This window comes from Puccinia triticina, chromosome 14A (assembly GCF_026914185.1).
Source record: "Puccinia triticina chromosome 14A, complete sequence".
Lineage (NCBI taxonomy): Eukaryota > Fungi > Basidiomycota > Pucciniomycetes > Pucciniales > Pucciniaceae > Puccinia > Puccinia triticina.
Genome location: NC_070571.1, coordinates 2872208 through 2893194, shown reverse-complemented (window position 1 = coordinate 2893194; position 20987 = coordinate 2872208). Strand labels below are relative to the sequence as shown.

Here is a 20987-nt window from a genome sequence, read left to right as displayed (position 1 = left end):
TACCCTGGCTCAGGTGATGCTCAGTTTTTGCCCTGGCCCAGCTGATGCTCAGCTTTGGCACCGGCTACCTGATGATCATCTTTGGCCCTGGCACAGCTGATGCACATATGGTGTTCAAAATTGCATAAGATGTGTTTACATAACAGCATAACATGTGATTTTGGCTGGGAGATGTCAGCGTACATAAAACTTAAAGTGACATCTCCCAGCCAAAATTGCAGCTTATGCTGTTATGTAAAAAAAAATTATGCAATTTTGAACACCACAACAGTCTTGGCCTTGGCTCAGCTGATGTTCAGCTTTGGCCCTATCCTAGCTGATTTTCAGCTCTGGTCCTGTCCAAGCTGATTTCCATTATTTTCCCTGGCCTGGATCAGCTTCAGCTGGCCAGCTGGCCCAGGCCTGGGTCAAAGCTGGGAATCAGCTGGGACAGGACTAGGGAAGGCTGAGCACGGACTTGTACAAAGCTGAGCATCAGCTGCGCCAGCACTAGTACAAAGCTGAGCATCACCTGGGCAAGGACTGGTCAAAAGGCTTTATTCCAATTCTGAGAGTGAGCTGTGTGAAAAAGCTGAGCAAAAAAGCTGAGTATGAGCTGGGTACCAAAGCTGAGTATCAGCTGGACAGAACTGAGGATCAGTTGGTCTCATCAAAAACTGAACAGGACCTCCTTGGTAAATTTTGGAAGTTGAGGAGATGGTTGGGAGATTGGGGTAGATAGTGGATAGATATTGGATAGATGGCGGGTAGCTGGCTGGAGCTGGTGTGATGTCACTGGTCATCAACTAGCTATTTTCTTTTCCTGGTGCTTGGTGGTCCATATCTCAGATGTGAGGCATATCTGTGAGTCAGATTTCTTGAAAAAATTGGTGGCATGAATATCAGTTTAAACTTAAGTCTGAACACGGTGGAAAACTTGAAATAGCCAAGGCATAGCTTGATTGCATTTGAAACATACACCTTGCTCAAGGTATAGCTGATTGGCGTGTGTGGTGGCCCAAACCCAAGTGTGAAGTTATGAGTTGTGTTACTTTCAGAGGCAAAAACTAAAGGTTGTGTTTCAGTCAGAGAGATGAATAAGAAACAACAGAAACAAGATACTGAGAAATAAGGAAAAAGGATAAATACCTAAAGCATGGAGGCAAGCTAGAAATGAAGAAGACTTGAGAAACCAGAAACACACAACCACTACAATCCACACTAAGTACAAGTGGCAATAGACTACATGAACAAAATCAGCTGAGACATAATGATGATTGAAAGTGAGAAAGAAATTTACCAAGGGTCTAATTGCTGGCAGCGGATGATATTGAATTCTTGTCCTCCATTCTCCTCTCTTCCTGCCTTCTGCCTTCATTCCTCATCATTTCCTTCCCTCCAGACTCCAATTGATTCTTACTCATCACATCTTATGCACACTCTCATCTTTGGTCTGATTCTATTTAGAGGTCATGTTTGCTATTCCGTACTCACCTTGTTGACATTGTCCCTGCCATGATTAGATTGTCAAACTTTCCCATATGTTTCTTATCCTAAAGATGTGCGCCCGCTCTGCTTGTGACAGACTGGATTCTTTTGTGACATGTTTGTTGAGAGTTCCATTTGATTCCATTCACTTTACTTTCATATTCAATATGCTCAACCAAAACTTGATCCATTATATCTAGTCTATTTTAGTTAGCCAGATACAAGCAATCAAGCCTCATTGGTTTTTCCTTCATTTTCCGCGCCTCCATCTTGAGCCAATCCGGTGAGCCATCAACCCTCACTGCCCTCTCTCGAGCCCACTGGCTCATCCTTGTGTTTCTTTGTGCTCCGGTCTTCAGTCAAAATCCCAACAGATGATCTCAAGATGGATGACTGAATGAGGCTTTATGCTTGAATGATTTGTTGTACACTTGCTGGACCTTTTTGGTATGGCTTGAGATGAGAAAAAGGATGAGGATTGAAGTTGGACTGGGATTTATTTCTTCAAACTGTGCAGCGTTGGACTGCACCTTCTGTGCACTTGAGAAGATGGAGGCTTATTCTAACAAGTTTTAGTCAAACGCCACACAAAGCAGAAAGTCCTCCATTTGTATCCAAGGCAAAGAATGCCAGACGGTCCACATTACCACATGTCTCCATGACACAAGTCATCACCATGAAAAACTGAGGGGAATAGGTGATGAGGATTGGGCCATTGTTATCCTAGGGGAGTAATGTTTGATTTACGACTGGAATTTCAACACATGTTACTGAATTTCACCTGAAACCCATTCACATCATTTTCTCATGTTGTATAAGCCTCTCCTAAGGAGAGCCCCTTTGGAACATGGGGATCCTTTATTTGCAAGACTTAGTAATTATCACCTTCTGTCATTGGTGTTGGTTTGTCCAACCAATCCTTGATTGGAGAGTTTTGGACAAACCAATTCACCTTGCCTCCATAGAAAGCCACAGAAGCTTGAGGTCTGGTTTGAAACAGGTTATACACTACAAGAAAAACTCTCTCAACTGGTAGCAGTTGACATGCAGGTTACTGATGTGGAACTGCTACTCTAGCTCCACTTAAACACACATAAGCTTTTTCTGCACAGTGACTGTGCATTGAAGCTTGGTAAACAGTTAGCGTGTAATAGTATACCACAAGCTTGCTTGGAGTTCTTGCATGTCAATTGCGTGCAGTTGCTTGACTTATTCTTGCAGTGTTAAGACAAACATGTCCCCAATGTTTAGTGTCCGCTTCTGTCCAAGCTGGACAATTGGGCAACACTTTGAGGCAATCTAGTGTCTATGGGAGCCCTCCAAAGTATATTTGGCCTGGTCTACTGGTTAGAGAGCTCCATCATGTGTCTCCTGGTGTTTTGGGTTTGAACCCTTCAATCTTTTTGCTAAGGGGCCCGCAACAGGCTGCCCCGCTTCAGCATCGGAGTTATGGGCTTGGTTTGGTGAATTTTAAATACTTGTTGGACAAGGCGATGCGCGGATTGTTCCCCTTTGGGGACAATGTTTGTCACCCAGCGAATTGGTTGGCTGAACGTTTGGGACAAACATTAGTTCGGCGTTTGAGTGACGCGATGGTGTAGATATTTTTGTCATGAACACCCAGATTTACACCACTGGGTCACTTCCTGTGAAGTTCGGGGATGTCGCGGTGGACCCAAGTTGGTCTCACCAAGCCTGAGTGTGTGGTTAGCCCAACCGTCGAACCACACGTTGGGCCAATGTCCCAGTTGTCCGGTGGTGTAGACTCTTGCCAACAGCCCGCAGTTACATTGTTGAAGTAGCACCCTGTAGCGTCTTTTACCAAGAGCAAAACCTACCTGTGAAACAAATAAGCATCGAGTGTAAGATGGCCCTGAGCAGCCGGCAGCTTCACGAGTCTCAGTGTCTCTCCATCCGACAGATCGCTTGATGCGTGATTGCGCTTCACGCCCCTGTCTGCGACAGCGGATAGGACCCGATCCTTCCTGCCTCCAGCCTCTTATCTCTTTCTCCACTCAGATAACCCACAGCGAGCTTTTTAACACCAGACTGTGTAGTGTGGGGACTATCATTCGGCGTAAAAGTTTCACTTATCGCAGGAGATACGAGACTGGATGTGAGCTCATGTTGGGGAATTTGTGTGTTTATTTGCCCGGGACGCTTCGTAAAGACAATCCCGATCCTCTTCGGAGTCCTGCCTAGTTCGTCCACAGGGGGCATGTGGAGCGCAAGTTTATGCAGTTTGCACAATTCCTCTGAGCCGCAGTCAAGGTTGACTCATCCTGCTGGCAGCCACAAGAACAAAACATCCGATGTACCTCGCATATATGTACATGTACTATGTATCCCCAGTCACACGAAACTCCTCCGTCAAGCATGTCACAAATGTGCATACTTATCTAGGATGTCTCATCAACCCCGGGTCAGAGTCAGGTAGAAAGTCAGCTAAGTAAATATCGTCAATAGCGAAAAGCAGGTGGGAGAACAATAATATTTCATCGAGAGGGTAAAGAGACGCTGATAAGGAATGCGTCGCCATATGTTAGGAGACGCTGATAAGGAATGCGCCGCCGTTATTAAGTATGTTTCGCTCGCCCAGCACCCAGAAATGTGTAGCAATATCTTTCTCTCACCCAGCACCTAACCTTGACGTCTGAAACACAACATTTCTCAGTTCTTCGACGGCGCCTCCCTCCGGTCGGCCCAAGTTTTACCACTCCGCACAAGGGGTGAGGGGTGAGGGAATTTAGTTAAATAAGTTGGCGTAGTTGCCCATTCATTCCCGCTCTCAACTTTTAGAATCTGACCTATAGCTTCGACCATTCACATAGATATTTACATATTTCTTGATCTGAGATTATATTGGAATTCCCTGCCTTTCCCTGCCCATCATGCCGTACAACTTGAGTATCCTTCGTCTATCTTGTTTGCTACTTGGCCTGAGCATCGCGCCGATTCAGGGAGCTCCGATGTTAATGAAAGCCCAGTCATCATCGGGCCTCTCTACAGCTATGCGATCACATAATTCGAATGACAGTAAGTGATTCGATGAATCGAATACTTATGACTGGTCCAAATCAAATTGAGCTTACCAACTATTTTCAACTATGGAAGTTTTCTTCGAGATTGGAGATCAGATGGATCACCCTTTTGAACTGGACGTGCGAGTAGAAGAATTGCTATCACTAAAGGACTCTATGCCCCCGACCCTAGCTTCTTCGAGTAAGCATCCTTTTTATCATTCGGTTAGAAAATTACTGATTTGGAATAACTATTCAGCCGTGCATCCAACCGACGTGACGCCCCCGACCCCAGCCTCTTCAAGCAAGTATCCTGTTTCTCATTCGGTTGGAAAATTACTGACTTGGAATAACTATTCAGCCGTGCATGCAGGCGACGTGAAGCCCCCGACCCGAGCCTCTTCAAGTAAGCGTCCTGTTTGTCATTGGGTTGGAAAATTACTAATTTGGAATCACTATTCAGCCGTGGATCCAAGCGACGTTACTCCCCCGGAACCAGCTTCTTCAAGTAAGCATCTCGTTTTTCATTAGTTAGAAAAACTCTAATTTGGCAAAACTATTCAGCCATGCATCCAAGCACGATTTCTTCTGGGACACCCTTCAGAATTGAAGTGAAAACTATAAAAAAAAATCCTGAGAGCAAAGATGAAAAACCGCTGATCAGGACCTTCATAAGTGAGTGGCATAGTGGAAATTTGATTGCGAAGTTTCCATGCTTAGACATAACTGTGACCAGGAACCTTGTCGCATTCAAACCTGAATAATTTGGGCTCTGGCGCAAGCATGAATGGGAACAAGGCATTTGCACGACAACTAGTCAACGATGAAATGAAACCAAAGTATGGTGAGAGTAAAATCCACGACGAAAAAGATTACGAGTTAGAAGTCGTTCCCGATCTCGATCGGGCCATGGAAAAGTGAAAACATCCTTGTGAATCATCCTTTACGCATTTTGATGAAATGCATTCACCACATCATACATAGATCTCTATATTCATTCACCACATCATACATAGATCTCTATATTCATTCACCACATCATACATAGATCTCTATATTCATTCACCACATCATACGTCGATTTCTATTTTCTGTTATTATCATTGGTTGATAATATCAACTAAAAGGTTTGTTTACTCTTGAATTTATTCTTTCTTTGTGGAAACTTGATGGCCTGTGGAGAAGCATTAAATCCTAGTACGATCCCTAACATTTCCACACATGTATGTATTTTCATTGGCCCTGAAAGAAATGTTAATTGCGAGTTTTTTTGTCCCTTTTCTTTTAAAGATGTACTTCGCGCACTGCAACAAAATTGTCGCGCACTGCCGAGGGCGTTCACACGACATCCTGCCCTGGTCACAGTGCGCGGTAGCTCAAAACGCTCCCGGCACTGCAAGAGAAAAACCATGAAGTTCACAAAGACAAAATCTGCCAGCCAACAGAGGGGATTTCTCTTGCCACTCCGCCAATTTCTTGGAGTATTTGCACCTTGACACCAAAAAAAGAATGAAATATATATATATATATAATAACCTGAGGCTGAGTGCAGGCTCCCGCTCCCTGGGGATTTTCAACCTGCTAAAAGCTCATGGATTGGGTACACAGCCCCTTGAAAACAAAGTTGAGGGGCTGAAGCTCCAACTGCCATGCCAATGGCCGGTGTGGTGATTTATATAGGCGAGTGTTACAGAATTTCCAACTGGCAATAGCGCAGGCGGGAATGCACACACGGCTGATCTCACTGTGCATTTGGTGACATAAGCACTTATGTGATGCTTTTCAAGAGCAGGAAATATGCGAGCAAACTTAGTTGGTGTTCCATTGCAGGGGCAAGGAGGTCTATTTATAGACCAAAGGATGGAACAGCCCAATAAGTGAGTAAAAAGAGATGAAAGGGAGTCTCATTGGATGAGCTCTTAGGGTCTTGAGAGGATACAAAAGGAGTGGCCAGAATTGGAGAGTCCGGTGGCAATAAACATGCTAATATACGCGTTTTAGGGTATAAGTTTAACTATGGAAGAGATGATAATGTAAGCATGCCGCAAATGGCTACAGTCAAACCCTTGGAACCGCATACCCCTTGGTGGACAGAATTTGCTATGTATGTGGTTTGGCAGGTTATGTGGTTACAAGGGTTAGCTACAGGCCAAAATTAAATTTTGGTGGACCCAAATCAGTATGTGGTTTAGGAGGTTATGCCCTTATACAAGTATGCGGTTTCACAGGTTTGACTGTATATGTGGGGTACAGGCCAAGAGCGGCAGACAAGAGAGTTAGACTATAGTTATGATACAAGGGAGAAGATATGAGGCCAAAGTCGGCATAAAAAGGATATGAATGACCAATAGCGGTCATGAAAGAAGGGAAGGTATTACCTTAAGAGGAAGTGGAAGTTGGGGGCTTCACACTGAGGATAATTTTAGAAGGCATGAATAAAAGCATACAGAAAGTTGCAATCACAGAAAGCATGGAGTGGGACAACTCTCAGATTACGGACTGTGGGAGGTTGGACCAGAGCGGAGGGAAAGAGCTGGACTGCGGTGGACCAAAGGTGTGGACTGGATAGCAGTGGCTTGGCAGCAGGTGAGGCAGGTCAGCTGAAGCGGCTTTCACCAGCAGATGGAGCTGGGGTGGAGGTGTTGGTGAGAGACTGACTATTGTGTTGAGTTATTGGCGTAGTGTGGCACATGGTACATCAGTCATGGAGTGTTGATACTCCAAATTTGGAGCTGTTGACCGTTTACCTCAAAGCCGCAGTTTACCATTGATTTAATTTCTTCTTCATCTCAACACCATATCTTGAAACCCGCAAGCTCATTGTATCATTGAGTCTTATCTGTGGGATTCTTTTGTCAAGGTCATTAGTCTAGACAGACTGCTCAAAAGGTTCTTATCTCTATTTTTGCTTCCAATCCTGTTTACCATGATTGTATCTAACCTTCCTATTTCTAATAGTCATAAAATTCCTAGTGCGTGGTGGTGGTTTTCTACAATCCTGTTCTCATCAAACTCATGGTTCCTGTTTCTCTTAGGTATAAATCTTTTCCTTTATTTTTCATTGTACTATTTCTTATTTTTCTTCATGCTGAATAATAAATTTTCTTTTAGTCTGAGAATTCTCATATTGGGGGCTAGATAGAGGACATGGCAGGTCAAGTGTCAGAAAGGACTGGAGCCTGGGAGTGAAGCATGCAGAATTCGGGCATAGATGGAAGACTAGTGCAGAAAATTGTCACAGTGTGGACTTGGGTGGGAACGGGGAATGGACAAGCATGGAGGGGATGGGGGAGAAGGGTTCATGGTTTATCTTCTCTTTGGGGATCATCATTGTACTTAAACTTGCAGACAGTAATTGAATATTAGAAGAGTTTTAAATGACCCTTATTCTTACTTGCTATCACAGCCTTGGTGCTTGCAGGTGAGTGGTGTATTGTAATGAGTATTGAGTTGAACAGTTCTCATTACTGTCACCAGCCAATCAACAAAAATAATCTTAGGTCCTGGCCAATAAATAATTTCAAGTAAAATTAAAATTACCAATAAAAGTAAAGAATAATTATTTCTTTATCTGATCAGAAAGAGTATTACAAAATAGCACTGACATAGTCCAAATAATTTATTTTTCAGTTAAAAGATCTACCATCTCAAGAGATTGTAATCTTTGCAATCATTATATTTTCTTATCAATCTATAAATAAAGATAGCTAGTATAATTGTACCTGCCTTTAGGTATTAATAATCTTTATCTCATTTTTTTTTATAAAACCAAGCAGAATACTTCTCAGAAATAAAACCTTTATTTATCTGAAATCTTTCAAAGATCAGGCTCATTGCACGGACCACTGAAGATTAGTGGAACAAAGCGGTCAGGAGCGGACTTCATCAATCATCACTCAAGGCCGGATAAACGTATTAGGGGGGTTCACAATAGGATAAAAATAAAAATTTTAAGCTAATTTTAAGGCCTTTATGATCCATTTTTTAAAAAATGAAGAATTTGCTCTGATTCTCAGGGGACAACCAGTCCTGTACAACTTGCCAGATTTTTAAAAAAATCTTAACAAAGGCCTCAAAATTGACTCTAAAGTTTTATTTTTATCCTATTGTGAACCCCCCTATTGAAGAAGTCAGACACAGACATTTATTTAACACAACCAACCTTTATTTCTACACCCCCTGTTCCATCCAACCTGCCCACCTGTCCCAACCATCAAGACCCACAGCACAACAGAATTTTGTTCTGATGATGAAGAAAACTGCAAGGCTCTTGAAAAAGATCTTGAAGCATTTAACAATGAACAGGAACATCTCTACTAATCATTACCCCTCCTTCCCATCACTCCTGTTCCCTCCTTTTCTATTCTGCTCCCTACCTTCAACATCCCCTTCTACTTGTCTCTGTGGCCCAAATTGCTTCACACCCTTCTCCCAAGTGCTCCAACCTTCTTTTAGGGGGCCCAGTTTTAATCCTTACAGCCAATAAGAGATTCCACAGCTTTAATCAAGCTAAAAAAAATCACAACAATCAATGAGGAGACCAAGGAGTTGATCACTGCCCCATGTTAAGATTTCAGCTCTACCTGTGGAGGCGAAGAAAAGGGGGGGCTATCTTGAGGTGAACAGATAGGACCAAGGAGTAGGGTTGAGGTTGTTGAGGCTCAGACTTGATGATTTTTATTTCATGTCGGAGGAGCAGCCTTTAACCAAACAACTAGAGAGACCCCCAGCAAGATCCAAAGGGGGGCCTAACAACAGTAACAGGGGACAGGACAGGTGACTAGAGATGGCCCCGACAAACCCGTTGCGGGTACCTGCCCATGGTCGGTGGGTACCCGCCAGCGTGTGCGTGTTTGGGTGTGGATGCTGGATTTATGGGAGAAATTGAGCTGGTACCTGCTCTTGTTTGGGCAGGTGGCGGCTACCACAACAACCGGAAAGACTGGGAAGGCCGTCCTTCCGGTCAAAGATGTTTTTTAACCTCTTTGACTGGAAGGAATCCTTCTGGTCAAACGGGTTACAGAAACTCTTTGACTCAACTGGAAGGAAGGCCTCCCAGTTGAAGAGGTTACAAAACCTCTTCGACTGGAAGGGAATCCTTCCGGTCAAAGGGGTTACAAAAACTCTTTGACTGGAAGGGAATCCTTCCGGTCAAAGGGGTTACAAAAACTCTTTGACTGGAAGGCCTTTCCGGTCAAGGAGGTTTTGTAACCTCTTTGAAGGCCTTCCAGTCAAAGAGGTTACAAAACCTTTTTGAGCGGAAGGATTCCTTCCAGTAGAAGAGGTTTTGTAACCTCTTTGACTGGAAAGGCCTTCCAGTTGAAGAGGTTTTGTAACCTCTTTGACTGGAAAGGCCTTCCAGTTGAAGAGGTTTTGTAACCTCTTTGACTGGAAAGGCCTTCCAGTCAAAGAGGTTCTGTAACCCCTTTGACCAGAAGTATTCCTTCCAGTCAAAGAGGCTACAGAACCCCTTTGACCAGAAGGAATCCCTCCAGTCAAAGAGGTTTTGTAACCTCTTTGACTGGAAGGAATGCTTCTGGTCAATTTTGAGGGGCAGCTACCTGCCGGTACCCGCTCTGACTGCCCCAGGCGGTGCGGGTGCGGGTGTCAAACTTTTGGCAAAAAATCTGGCGGGTAACCGCATCCAAACAGGTACCAGGGTTCACAGGGGCCATCTCCACAGGTGACAGGGAACAGGAGACAAGTCATGGCCACTTGGCCAAACAAATCAGGACAAGTGACAGGAACAGGGGACAGGAACAGGTAAGGATGGCTATCAGGCGGCCCGCCCAAACCCGCGCAGGCCTGGGCCAGGCTTGGACACATAATTCAGAGAATTATTTAAAATTGGCCTGGCCCGTCTGACCCGTTTAGTAAACGGGTGGCTTGCGGGCAGCCCATGGGCGCCTGTGGGCTGCCCCCGGTCGGGGGAACAGGGGATGCAGTTCAGACCAGCTCTGGGTCCTCTGTGTTCTTGGTATTGGAACTGGCTGCAGTGACTGCCTACCAGTACCGCCAACCAGCCATCAACCAGTCCCCCTCTGACTAACTCCCGATGACCAAGCGGACAACACGGGCCCACCCTGATTCTTCCAAGGAAGAAGGCAATACTGATGATATCCGCGTCATTGAGAGATTGGAAACTGAAACTCCTTCAACCACGCAGCAGGAGACTGATTGGCAGCCACCTAGAACTGAGGCTTCAGCCCCACAGACACCAGCCCCCACCAACAGTTTGAGTTAATCACAAGAAACCACCAAAGGGAGTCTGCTCAAAAAAGTGTGAACTCACCAGCAAGGTGTGGGATCACTTTGAGAAGATTGATGAAGGTCAGCTGCAGTCTGTTTTTCTTCCCTTCTCAGTTTCTACAGCCATATACAGATTAGACTGAAATGTATCACATATCTTATTACTTAGGAGGTGTATCAAAGGCAATATGCAACTATTTTAAACTCAAACTTTTGGCTACATCATTGGCAGGAACGAACCACCTCCAACAACATTCTGAACTATCACCGACAGCGGGGCACTTTTCCAACCCAGACAAGGACTTCTTGGTTTCACTAGCTCCTCCCAAACAACCAGCAACTGTGTTTGGATATTTTCTCAAGATAAAACTTGAGCAAAATTTTTAAAAGCAATTATTGAGCATGAATACCCGTTTGCAATGGCCGATCATGAGGGATTCCAAGAGTTTATGGAATCAGCCCAGCCCAACTTCATCATGCCTCGGCGCAAGGCGGTGCGGAGTGATTGCATCTCTATATACAATCAAACTAGAGTACAAGGCGGCTACGCCGCCGCAACCCCAGGGCGTCAACTCCACAGCCCACCGCCGGCCCAAGGCCCAAGCCCAGCGGCCAAAGGCACAAGGGCCAAGGTTGCCACCCGCGCAACGGACACCCCCGCAGGCTTTACGCTCATTTTAATCAGCCATCTGGCAATGCCCCGCAAATATGCCCAAAATGACCGCAGGTACCCGCACCCGCCACGAGTACCCGGGTCCACTCAGCGATCTCTAATTGACAGTAAGTACCCTCTTTCACTGACCTTGTTTATATCAGAGGAAACCCTGTTGCTCTTGACTTCTCTTCCCTTCTTCCAACCCTCAAAGATCAATCAGGTTATCTCTTGTTAAGACCTTAAAAACCAGAGCAGAGTAGAAACCCTACTTCTGATTCCCACCACCGTTTCCTTGGTGTGAGTGGAGACTGTTGCACTCTTTCAGCACAGTTGGCAGCCTACATTTCCAGTTAGAGCTTGGCCCATATTAAATCTTAATAAAAGATCATCTCTCTCTACTGCTTGTATTTCTTTATCCCAAAAAATTCAATCAGTGCCCACCCAACTTACTTTTGTCATGTTGTCACTTTAGAGACACAGGCTCACAGATATCAAGGTAAATACAAGCATGAGTGTTTTATAATTAGGGGGTTTCACAATTGAAATTTGTAGGACACATTTTCAGGTATTCATGAACATTTTTTTCAAAAGTTGATTAATTGCATTGATTGATCAGTATCACCTGCTGCTTTCCATCTTACCAAAATTCTTGAATTCTGGTCATATAGGTCTTAAATCTAGCTCCAAAGTTTTGTAAAATTTGACTGTGAATAACCTTCTTGTTTCACTGCCTGCATGTAAAGTACTGCTCAAAAGATACAAATTTTCAGATGTGCTACAGCCACATTGGTCTTTTTGTCATTCATCAAGTGTTGCAGAAACCTATCCTCACTTTTTCAGTGGAACCAGTTGTAATTCACATTGACAGAAAATTCAGCAGCTTATAAAAATGAGCCTCCATTCCAGTCAAAATTCTGTCCAGTTTCAGGATTGTTTTTTTCCCTTTTGTCTGATGATTCATGATTGTTGGGCTGCAAATATATTGAGTCCAGGACTCAATTCACTTGACCTTTTACAATATTCAAAGTTTGTTTGACCTTAAAAGCTTCACAAACAGCATAATTTCATGTTGGGGTAGGTCTGAGCTCAAGACTCAAGTTCAGCACCAAGTTGTACTCCCAATAAAACAAGATAGTTGGGGTTGTTGCATGAGCCCAATAACTTGGACACCACCGGCTGGGGCCATCAAATGGTCATGAGGCCTGGCACCACTGGCTTTGGAGGTGTCACCCTGGGATTGGCCCGCAGCTTCGGGAACTGGAAGATAAAGTAGCGCACCCCGTTGAGGCTGATGATGGGGGGGAAGTGTCTGAAGGCGCCGGCATGGGTGGTGCGAGCCTCGCCGCTGGCGCGCGGGCCGGAGACGCCAGCGGCGACGGGAATCGAAGGGCCGCGTGTGCGGGGCGAGTAGCACGGCTTGGACCCGCCGGGCTCATCTGATAAGGGCTTGCTGGATGGTGGTGTGTCCGGAGAGACCAGGCCAGCGGGGAAGGTGCGCGGACTGTCGGGGAGGTCCGGGTGGCTTGACTGGCCGCCACCGCCGCCTCCGTCGAAGCCGGGGGATTAACGCTCGTGGGGGACAAGTATGTAGAGTGAGCTAGGCGAGTAGACGGGCTCCTAATTCGGGTTTAAATGGCGCAGCGTCGCAAGGGTGCGAATGTTGGAGGCGCCACCAACCCGCAAGCAGTTTCTTGTTTTGATTGCTCCGAAAGGGTGCGGACTGTTGCGGACGATGTATCAGGGCTGCTGTTTCAGGTCGTCCGCGAAAATGAGGGGTTTGACTTGATGGGGTGAACATAAAAAGGCGTCCTGGCCGTGTCCTATCCTCCACGGATCCAGTTCCCCTCTCGCACTTGCGGAGGTAGAACACAATCCGTCGGTCGATAACCCTCTCCACCCTTGCCTTTGTAGGGGCCCGAGGGGGTTAATCTTATTTCTCTCTCCCCTGTCGCACTTGCGCAGGCTGATAGAAACCCCTCCGCCTTTGCACTTGCAATTGCCCCAGGAAAAATGTATTATTCTGCCCCCCTGCTGCACTTGCACAGGCTGGTCAAAAAAAAAAAAGAACACACAAAAAAAACCTCCCCTGTTGCGCTTGTGCAGGCTGAGCAATTCATTTGAAACCAACCATTTGCCCGCCTCTCTCCCCTTGCATTTGCAACAGGCAGAGGAGGGAGAATCCGGTCCCTTTTCATTCATGTTTCATGAATTGGGGGATCAGTCCGAGGCATTAATGTTTGGGGACTTTAAATTTAATTTTCACAGCAGCAAAGTCAAACATACTTCTGCCTGAAAAGATGGGAAATGTGGGAAACATTGCCAAGTTGGCCACTGCCACACTGGCAGCCCCCTTTTGGGGCCTTTTTGGAAAGGGGGAGGGTGAACCCATGAACCAAATTTACACAAAAGTGTGGATTTAATATACTTAGATGAAGGAAGTCAAAATCTTGAAGATGGCAAAAGCAAAGATGATCTTGTTGACAACTGACATGTGGACCGGCTATATGGTAATAACGGCCCACTACATCAACAAGTGGGAACTGACCAAGAAAATCATTGGCCCCTCCTGCCTCCGCACACTGGTCACACAATCTTGGAGTGCATATTCCAAGTCCTAAACAATTGGAAAAGCTTGAACAAGGTTGCATTTTTTACGCTTGATAATGCTGCCAACAACACCGCAGCTGTGACTCAACTAGAGATGGCACTTCGCACCCGGGTACTTGTGGCGGGTGCGGGTACACGCCAAATTTTCACAAAATTTGGACACCCGCACCCGCACCCGGCACCCGCTGGCGGGTACCTGCCACGCCAGACAGGTAACCGCCTACAGGCGACAGGTACCTGCAAAATGGTACCCAGCGCCATCCCTACCCTGTAGGATGGCACTTTCTGCGCAGGTACCTGTGGCGGGTGCGGGTACCTGCCTGAATTTTCACTGATATTGGACACCCGCACCCGCACCCGGCACCTGTTTCCAGATACCTGCCTCCCAAAGGAGGTACCCGGAAACAGGTACCGGGTACCTGATTCCATCTCTAGACCCGACTACAGCAATTGATAAAGGATTTTTCTGTTGCCAGCTCAACTACTACGACCTCGCCATACTTCCATGTCCATTGGTTGGCCCATGTCATCAACCTTGTGGTCAAGGATGGGATAAAAGCTGTAGGTACCGCAGTTGAGTTACTCCAAACTAGTGTGCATTACATCCACGGATCTTTGTCACAGATGGATGCCTTCAACAAGGCGCTTGTTTCTGTGAATCTAAACGAAAACATGAAACACCCATCAAAGGATGTACCAACCCAATGGAATGCAAAATTCTTAATGATCAAGTCGTCACTGCCATGCAAGTTGGCCTTCCAGCAACTTGATCTTGAAGATGACAAATTTGAAAATTGCCCAAGCAAAGCTCATTGGGAGGAACTCAGTGTCATCCAAGATTTCCTTGAGTCTTTCTACCAAGGCAAGCTTATTCTACTATTAGTATGAGCTTCCATTGCTCATTTAATGACTTCATTTATTTTGCTTGCAGCCACTGTTGTCCTAAGTGGAACGCGGTATCTGTGAGAATAAAGGACCAGACCCTGACCCGCAGCAACCACATAGGAAGCTCGCGCAGCAAAACAAAACCCAAACCCCAGCTGCTATTACTAAGAAAGGTAAGCTTTAAGCCCCTTTTGCAGTCCCAGACCTAACCCAGACCCCAGACCAAAAGCTAACTGTATTGCTCCGCCAATTGCAGAACCCAACCTTCATTGGTAGCCGCCCCGGCCAAAGCCAAGACAAAGCCAGCTCTAGAGTTCAAAACCTTGTACATCCCAAGATAAGATTGCAGCAGACTTCTCGCAAGGCTGACTGAATCTTGTTCCTTAAACAGAACACTCGCGGAACGACTTGGCAATAAACCAAAAGACACCCTCCTAGACAGGATCACGAACAGTCTAACAACAGGTAAGTGATCCAATGTCCTCAGACCACAAACAGGAAAAGAAAAGAAAAGAAAAGAACAACAGCTGACTTGAACAAACCTTGTTTCTCAAGCAGATCAAAACAGCATAACAGAGCTCTGCCGCAGGGATAAAACAAAGATTGTAAACTGACTTTGTCCCACACTCCTAGCTTTTATACTAAACCTCTCAGCAAATCCGCACAGAGTTTGCCAAGCTATCCCACTCTTGTCTCCCCAGCCAACCTCAGTAACAACTCAAGTTTGCCTTGAGTTGCTTTCAGGTACTACACACGCAGACCTCTTTGTTTCTCATTATAAGTTGTCTTGCAATACATGTTGTACTAGTTTCTGATTGGAATGAACACCTTTCAGTTGCACCAATTTTTTCAGTTTTTAACCATCAATCATGCCTACCGCGCGATGACAGCCATTCAGAAGCAACTAGCCTATTATGCATGCCGGACCTTGCACCAGCCCTAGTGAAATAGAAGCTTGCCTCCATAATGTGGTCAAGCCAATGATCAAGAAGTTTGACAAGTACTGGGATTCATCAAAGGAGCTTGCCGCTATTGGACTGGTTCTAGACTCCCGATATAAGATTTGATATCTACACTACAGCCTTGAGCAGCAATCCCACCTCCCAACATCTGAGGTTGACGCTTTCTTGGGAAAGGTTAGGTCTGCCATCCTATTGCTCTGGAACCAATTTGTACCCCCTCAATCACCTGTCTCCAAACAATCCACTCAAGCCACCTCAACTGCCAAGGTTAAGAAGATTGATGAAGATCTATCCGGGTTCAACAAATAAATGGCCAGCACCATGTCTGAACATCAATTCAATGCTCCTGGAGCCAAATTGAATTTATATCTAGAAGAACAAAACATCATCTGTGACCCAAATAGCGACAAAAATTAGTTCAATATCCTTGGCTGGTGGGACGGAAATGCGGCTTGATTCCCTTCATTCTCCCAGTTTGCAAGAATCATGCTCATGATTCCCATGACATCTGTGGCATCTGAGTTGGCTTTCTCAACAAGTGGCCGTGTGCTGGACAATTATCAAATGTGCCTTAATGATGAAACAGTTGACACATTGCTGTGCACTCAAGACTGGATCAAAGGAGCCAGGGCCAAGGCTAGGTCTTCATCTTGATTTCCCCTATAAAAACTATTTCTTTTGTTGTTAACGGTGAAGTGATAAACATGACTGGTAAAATAGTAGGTTGCCAAGTGGGCTGCCAGCAGGCCGCCCACGGGCGCCTGCGGCCCGCCCGTTTAGTAAACGGCTTTGGGCCGGGCTGCATATTTAGCTGAATTGGCCCGGCCCGGCCTGTCCGCTAACTTCACGGGCTGGAGCGGGCCAGCCCGCGCCGCGGACAGCCTGAGCCCGCTGTAAGACTCAAAAATGGTTGTGAAACCCTTTTGCTGAATGGAGAAGGGGATGAAGGAGGTGCAAGCTCTGCCCTTTTATACTACCAGCTACAAGACCCACCAAGGTAAGCTTGGCATGTTTTAATAAGTGATAGGAGTGGTTAGCTCAAGATAAGTTTCTCGTGACACAGTATGAAAAGGTTGTTATTCAGTATGTAAGGGTTGTTATATGTAAGTAAGAGGGTTGAGTGGGTACGTAAGTGTTTTGGGTGATGGGTGAGTAATAAACTGCGGAACTACAAATGGGGGGGAGAGAGCTCCTTATATAGACAAATGTGAGGGATTTTGGCTCCAGGGCAGCCCCTGAGTGAGGTATTTTAGCTGGCCTGGGCTGTACAACATGAGGGAGTTAAGAGGGAGTGGCTGTGTAAAATTTATGCAAGGGTTGCATACATGAGGAGGGGCTGTGCCAAATGATGTCATAGTTCATGCAAGGGGCGCATAAGCTGTGCAGGGAATGATCATGGGATGTAATAAGACCAAACAAAGTGGAGTTAGAAGGAACTAGAATGTGGGGACCATTCAGTTGAGGGGGCACAGCCTGCAGGGGCAGTGCTGCATAATGACATGTAAATAAAAAACAAACCCAAACCAATATATGTAGTGGGGATGGAATGGTGCGGGGAATGTGACTTGAGAGCATCTCCACCGCGGGAGCTAAATCGAGGGACTAAACCAAATTTAGCTCCCCAGATCCGATTTAGCTCCTCCACCGGAGGCGCTAAAGGCTACCCTAAAGTAGGAAAACCCATCCGGGGAGCTAAACCAAGACCAGATTTAGGACACTATAGCTCCCCATATAGCTCCTCTGACACACATATCACACAGCCGGAGGCCTGTGATACTCCGCTCCTTCCCGCACACAACCCCCGATATCCCCAACCCCAGACATCCACGTATCAACGGCCGTCCCGGCCAAACCAACCATGTACACAAAAAACATATATGAACGGCCGGTACCGGACATCAAGGGGACTCAGCAGTACAGTACCCTCCTTTGATGACCGGTCTGTGCCAGTCATTGAGGGGACTCACCACCTCTTGATGACCGGTACAGACCGGTCATCGGGAGGATGCACAGCTCTTGATGATCAGTCTATACCAATCATCTAGGGGAGTCACCACCTCTCGATGACCGGCACAGGCCGGTCCTCGGGAGGACGCACAACTCTTGATGACCGGGCTGTACCGGTCATCGAGAGGACACACATCTCCTCTCAATGACCGATCAATCACCGGTCATTGAGTGACTCACACAGCCATGTTGATGGCCGGTACTGACCGGCCATCAAGAGGACTACATCTCGATGGCTGGTACTGAGCGGCCATTGAGAGGACTGCATCTCAATGGCCGGTACTGACCGGCCATCGAAAGGACTGCAAGTCAATGGCCGGTACTGACCGGCCATCAAAAGGACTGCAAGTCAATGGCCGGTACTGACCGGCCATCGAGAGGACTACATCTCAATGGCCGGTGCTGACAGACCATTGAGAGGACTGCATCTCGATGGCCGGTCAGTACCGGCCATTGAAAGGACTGCACTTCGATGGCCGGTACTGACCGGCCATTGAAAGGACTGCAAGTTGATGGCCGGTACTGACCAGCCATCAAAAGGACTGCAAGTTGATGGCCAGTACTGACCGGCCATTGAAAGGACTGCAAGTCGATGGCCGGTACTGACGGGCCATTGAGAGGACTACATCTTGATGGCCGGTGCTGACCAACCATTGAGAGGACTGCATCTCGATGGCCGGTCAGTACCGGCCATTGAAAGGACTGCACGTCGATGGCTGGTACTGACCGGCCATCGAAAGGACTGCAAGTCGATGGCCAGTACTGACCGGACATTGGTATTGCACCTCTTGTGCTGACCGGCCATCGGGGAGTTGGGGGTAGCCGGTTTCACAACCTGGAGGTGCTACTGTGGGAACCTTGCGGTGTGAAAGAGACCTCGGTCGGGAAGCTAAAACTGCGCCGCAGTCGCGCGAGCCTGGGATTTAGTCCCTCAGATAGTCCCCCGCGGTGGAGATGCTCTGAGGCGCCTGGCAGGTGGTTGACTGGGTGCTACATGTTGTCCAAAGGGTCTAACTCCCAGTGTAGTGGGGATTCAGTGATGCTTCCAGTGGGGAATAGGGGTTACTTTAGCCATGGTGCCCATTTATGGTGTCCAATGGATGGTATCTTGAGGCCTTCTATGTGTACATGAGAAAAACTTTTGATTTTTCACATTTTTGAGTACCACACCGCCCAATAGGCATCCTTAGGAACAGGGGACCACTTGGTCAAACAGGACAGGACAGGATTTGACCACTTGGTCAGCCAGGTAAAGAGGACACAAGAGGACCCCGGCAAGCCCCTACTAGACACCCTTACGTAAATTGTTTCAAAATGTTTTTTTTGGCAAAAATTATACTTACGTAAACCTGTGAAACTTGTTTCAAATGGACAGTTCTGGGAATTTTTTCTTCTGGGACATACTGACGTACCCTGTTTCAATCTGGTCTTCCCTTCCAAGGGAAAAAATGACATACTTACGTGTTTTGTTTCAATTTGCTTTTGTGCTTAAAGGTGCAAACATTATGTGCATACATATTAGTTCCTCCCTGTTCTCTCCTGCTCCCATGTTACGTTATAGGGGTTGAGGAAGGTCTGAAAGGCTTCTAAAAGTGATTTTTTGTTGATTTTAATCAATACACCAGCAATGATAACCAGAACATCAATTTTGCACTTTTCTTATCCAAAACCCCCACAAATGGCTGCAGATGTTACTTACGTAACTTGTTTCAATCCACTATGCCAAAATTTGCAAAATTGAACTTACTGACGTAGTTGGTTTCAAACCGTTGGTTCTCTCCAAAGAATCAAAACTACAGCTGTTTCAAAATGGCAAATTCCCGGGGTATCACGTAAGGGTGTCTAGTAGGGGCTTGCTGGGGTCCTGACACAAGTCCAGACAGGAAGGAAGGAAGAGAAAGCAAGCGGACTATGAAGCTCAAATTCTGACACCCCAACATGCCTAAAGTGCAGCAATACCTATTTGACATACAGGAAAGCTGGTGAAAATTCAAAAAATTATCAGGCTGTGAAATTACACATGAACTATCATACTGTGAAGCTTTTGTGGCTACTGGGTCACAGGAAGCGGCATTTTTAATGCTTGCTGGATCAAAATATGATTTTTTCATGTCAATTATCTCTAGGCTCAAGGAGACCCCTAACTGACTTGATTATTTTTTTGGGGGATCATAAAAAGGCATTCTATTGATTTATCTAAAAATATCTCACAAAAGGCAAGCAGTTTTTTCTGGGGGGACACACAGTGCGCAAAGAGCTGTGGCAGAAGCATGCACAGGGGGCTGGACATTTATGGTATTCAAGTGTTCAAAGTTGGTTTGCATAATTTTATGCATGCATAAATCATAAAATCATAAAATCCTTTTTGCAGGGGATATGACTGTCTGATTATGTAATACAAAATTTCCTCACCAAAGTATTTTTATGATTTTATGATTTATGCATGCATAAAATTATGCAAACCAACTTTGAACACCATAATTGAGACAACAACCCCTTCAGTGCGCAAAGAGTTTTCCGCAGTGCGTGAAGTAAGACCAAAAAATAATCCATTATAGGAAAACAACTCCCAAAAAAAAGCTGTAGCCCAAAAAAGGGGGCTAGGTTGACGTCCGGACCCGGTCGCGATTTGATCCCGGCGACGTATGGGAGTGGTTTCCTGAATTTTTGGGAGTTGTTTTTGCAAGTCTCTTCATTTAGGGATGACACATCAGGCCCACAGCCAACCACAACTTGCATAAAATCCAGCTCTGGCACTCACTCGACGAGACTAGAGAAGCCACCGCAGGTTAATTGCTTGTGGAGACAGGGGGCACCCGGCCCAAACCTCTCAAATGGGAAAACCGCACTTCATGCTGGCACCTTCCCCCTCCAAGGGTGGGAACAGGGTTCATTCCCACCCGTCTGTGGGGCGAAATAGAAAGAGATCAGGAGGCGCATGGACGGGCGTGTTGAGCAAGCTCAGTCTGAGCCGGACATCTTTCCCTGCCACTCGCCGCAAGCCTTAGTCAGGCCGAGGCCTGGCCTGGCCACCGACCTGTTTTCCTGAATCTGCGAGAGTGTTGTGGCCTCGGTCTCCGGAGGGCGCCCCATCCCCGCCATCCTCCTCTCGCCCAGCCGCCACAGCTCACCCCC

The 20987-nt window shown here is 46.3% G+C and overlaps 1 protein-coding gene across 1 annotated transcript; it reads left to right on the top strand.

Moving 5' to 3' along the window:
• Positions 1-4358: 4358 nt before the first annotated feature.
• Positions 4359-5408, top strand: PtA15_14A279 (uncharacterized protein; the record flags this gene model as incomplete). Its single annotated transcript, XM_053162977.1, has 7 exons — positions 4359-4503; positions 4582-4689; positions 4747-4791; positions 4849-4893; positions 4951-4995; positions 5052-5162; positions 5224-5408. 7 exons carry the CDS (start codon positions 4359-4361, stop codon positions 5406-5408), a joined length of 684 nt encoding a protein of 227 aa, XP_053026950.1.
• Between the last annotated feature and the right edge of the window lie 15579 nt (positions 5409-20987).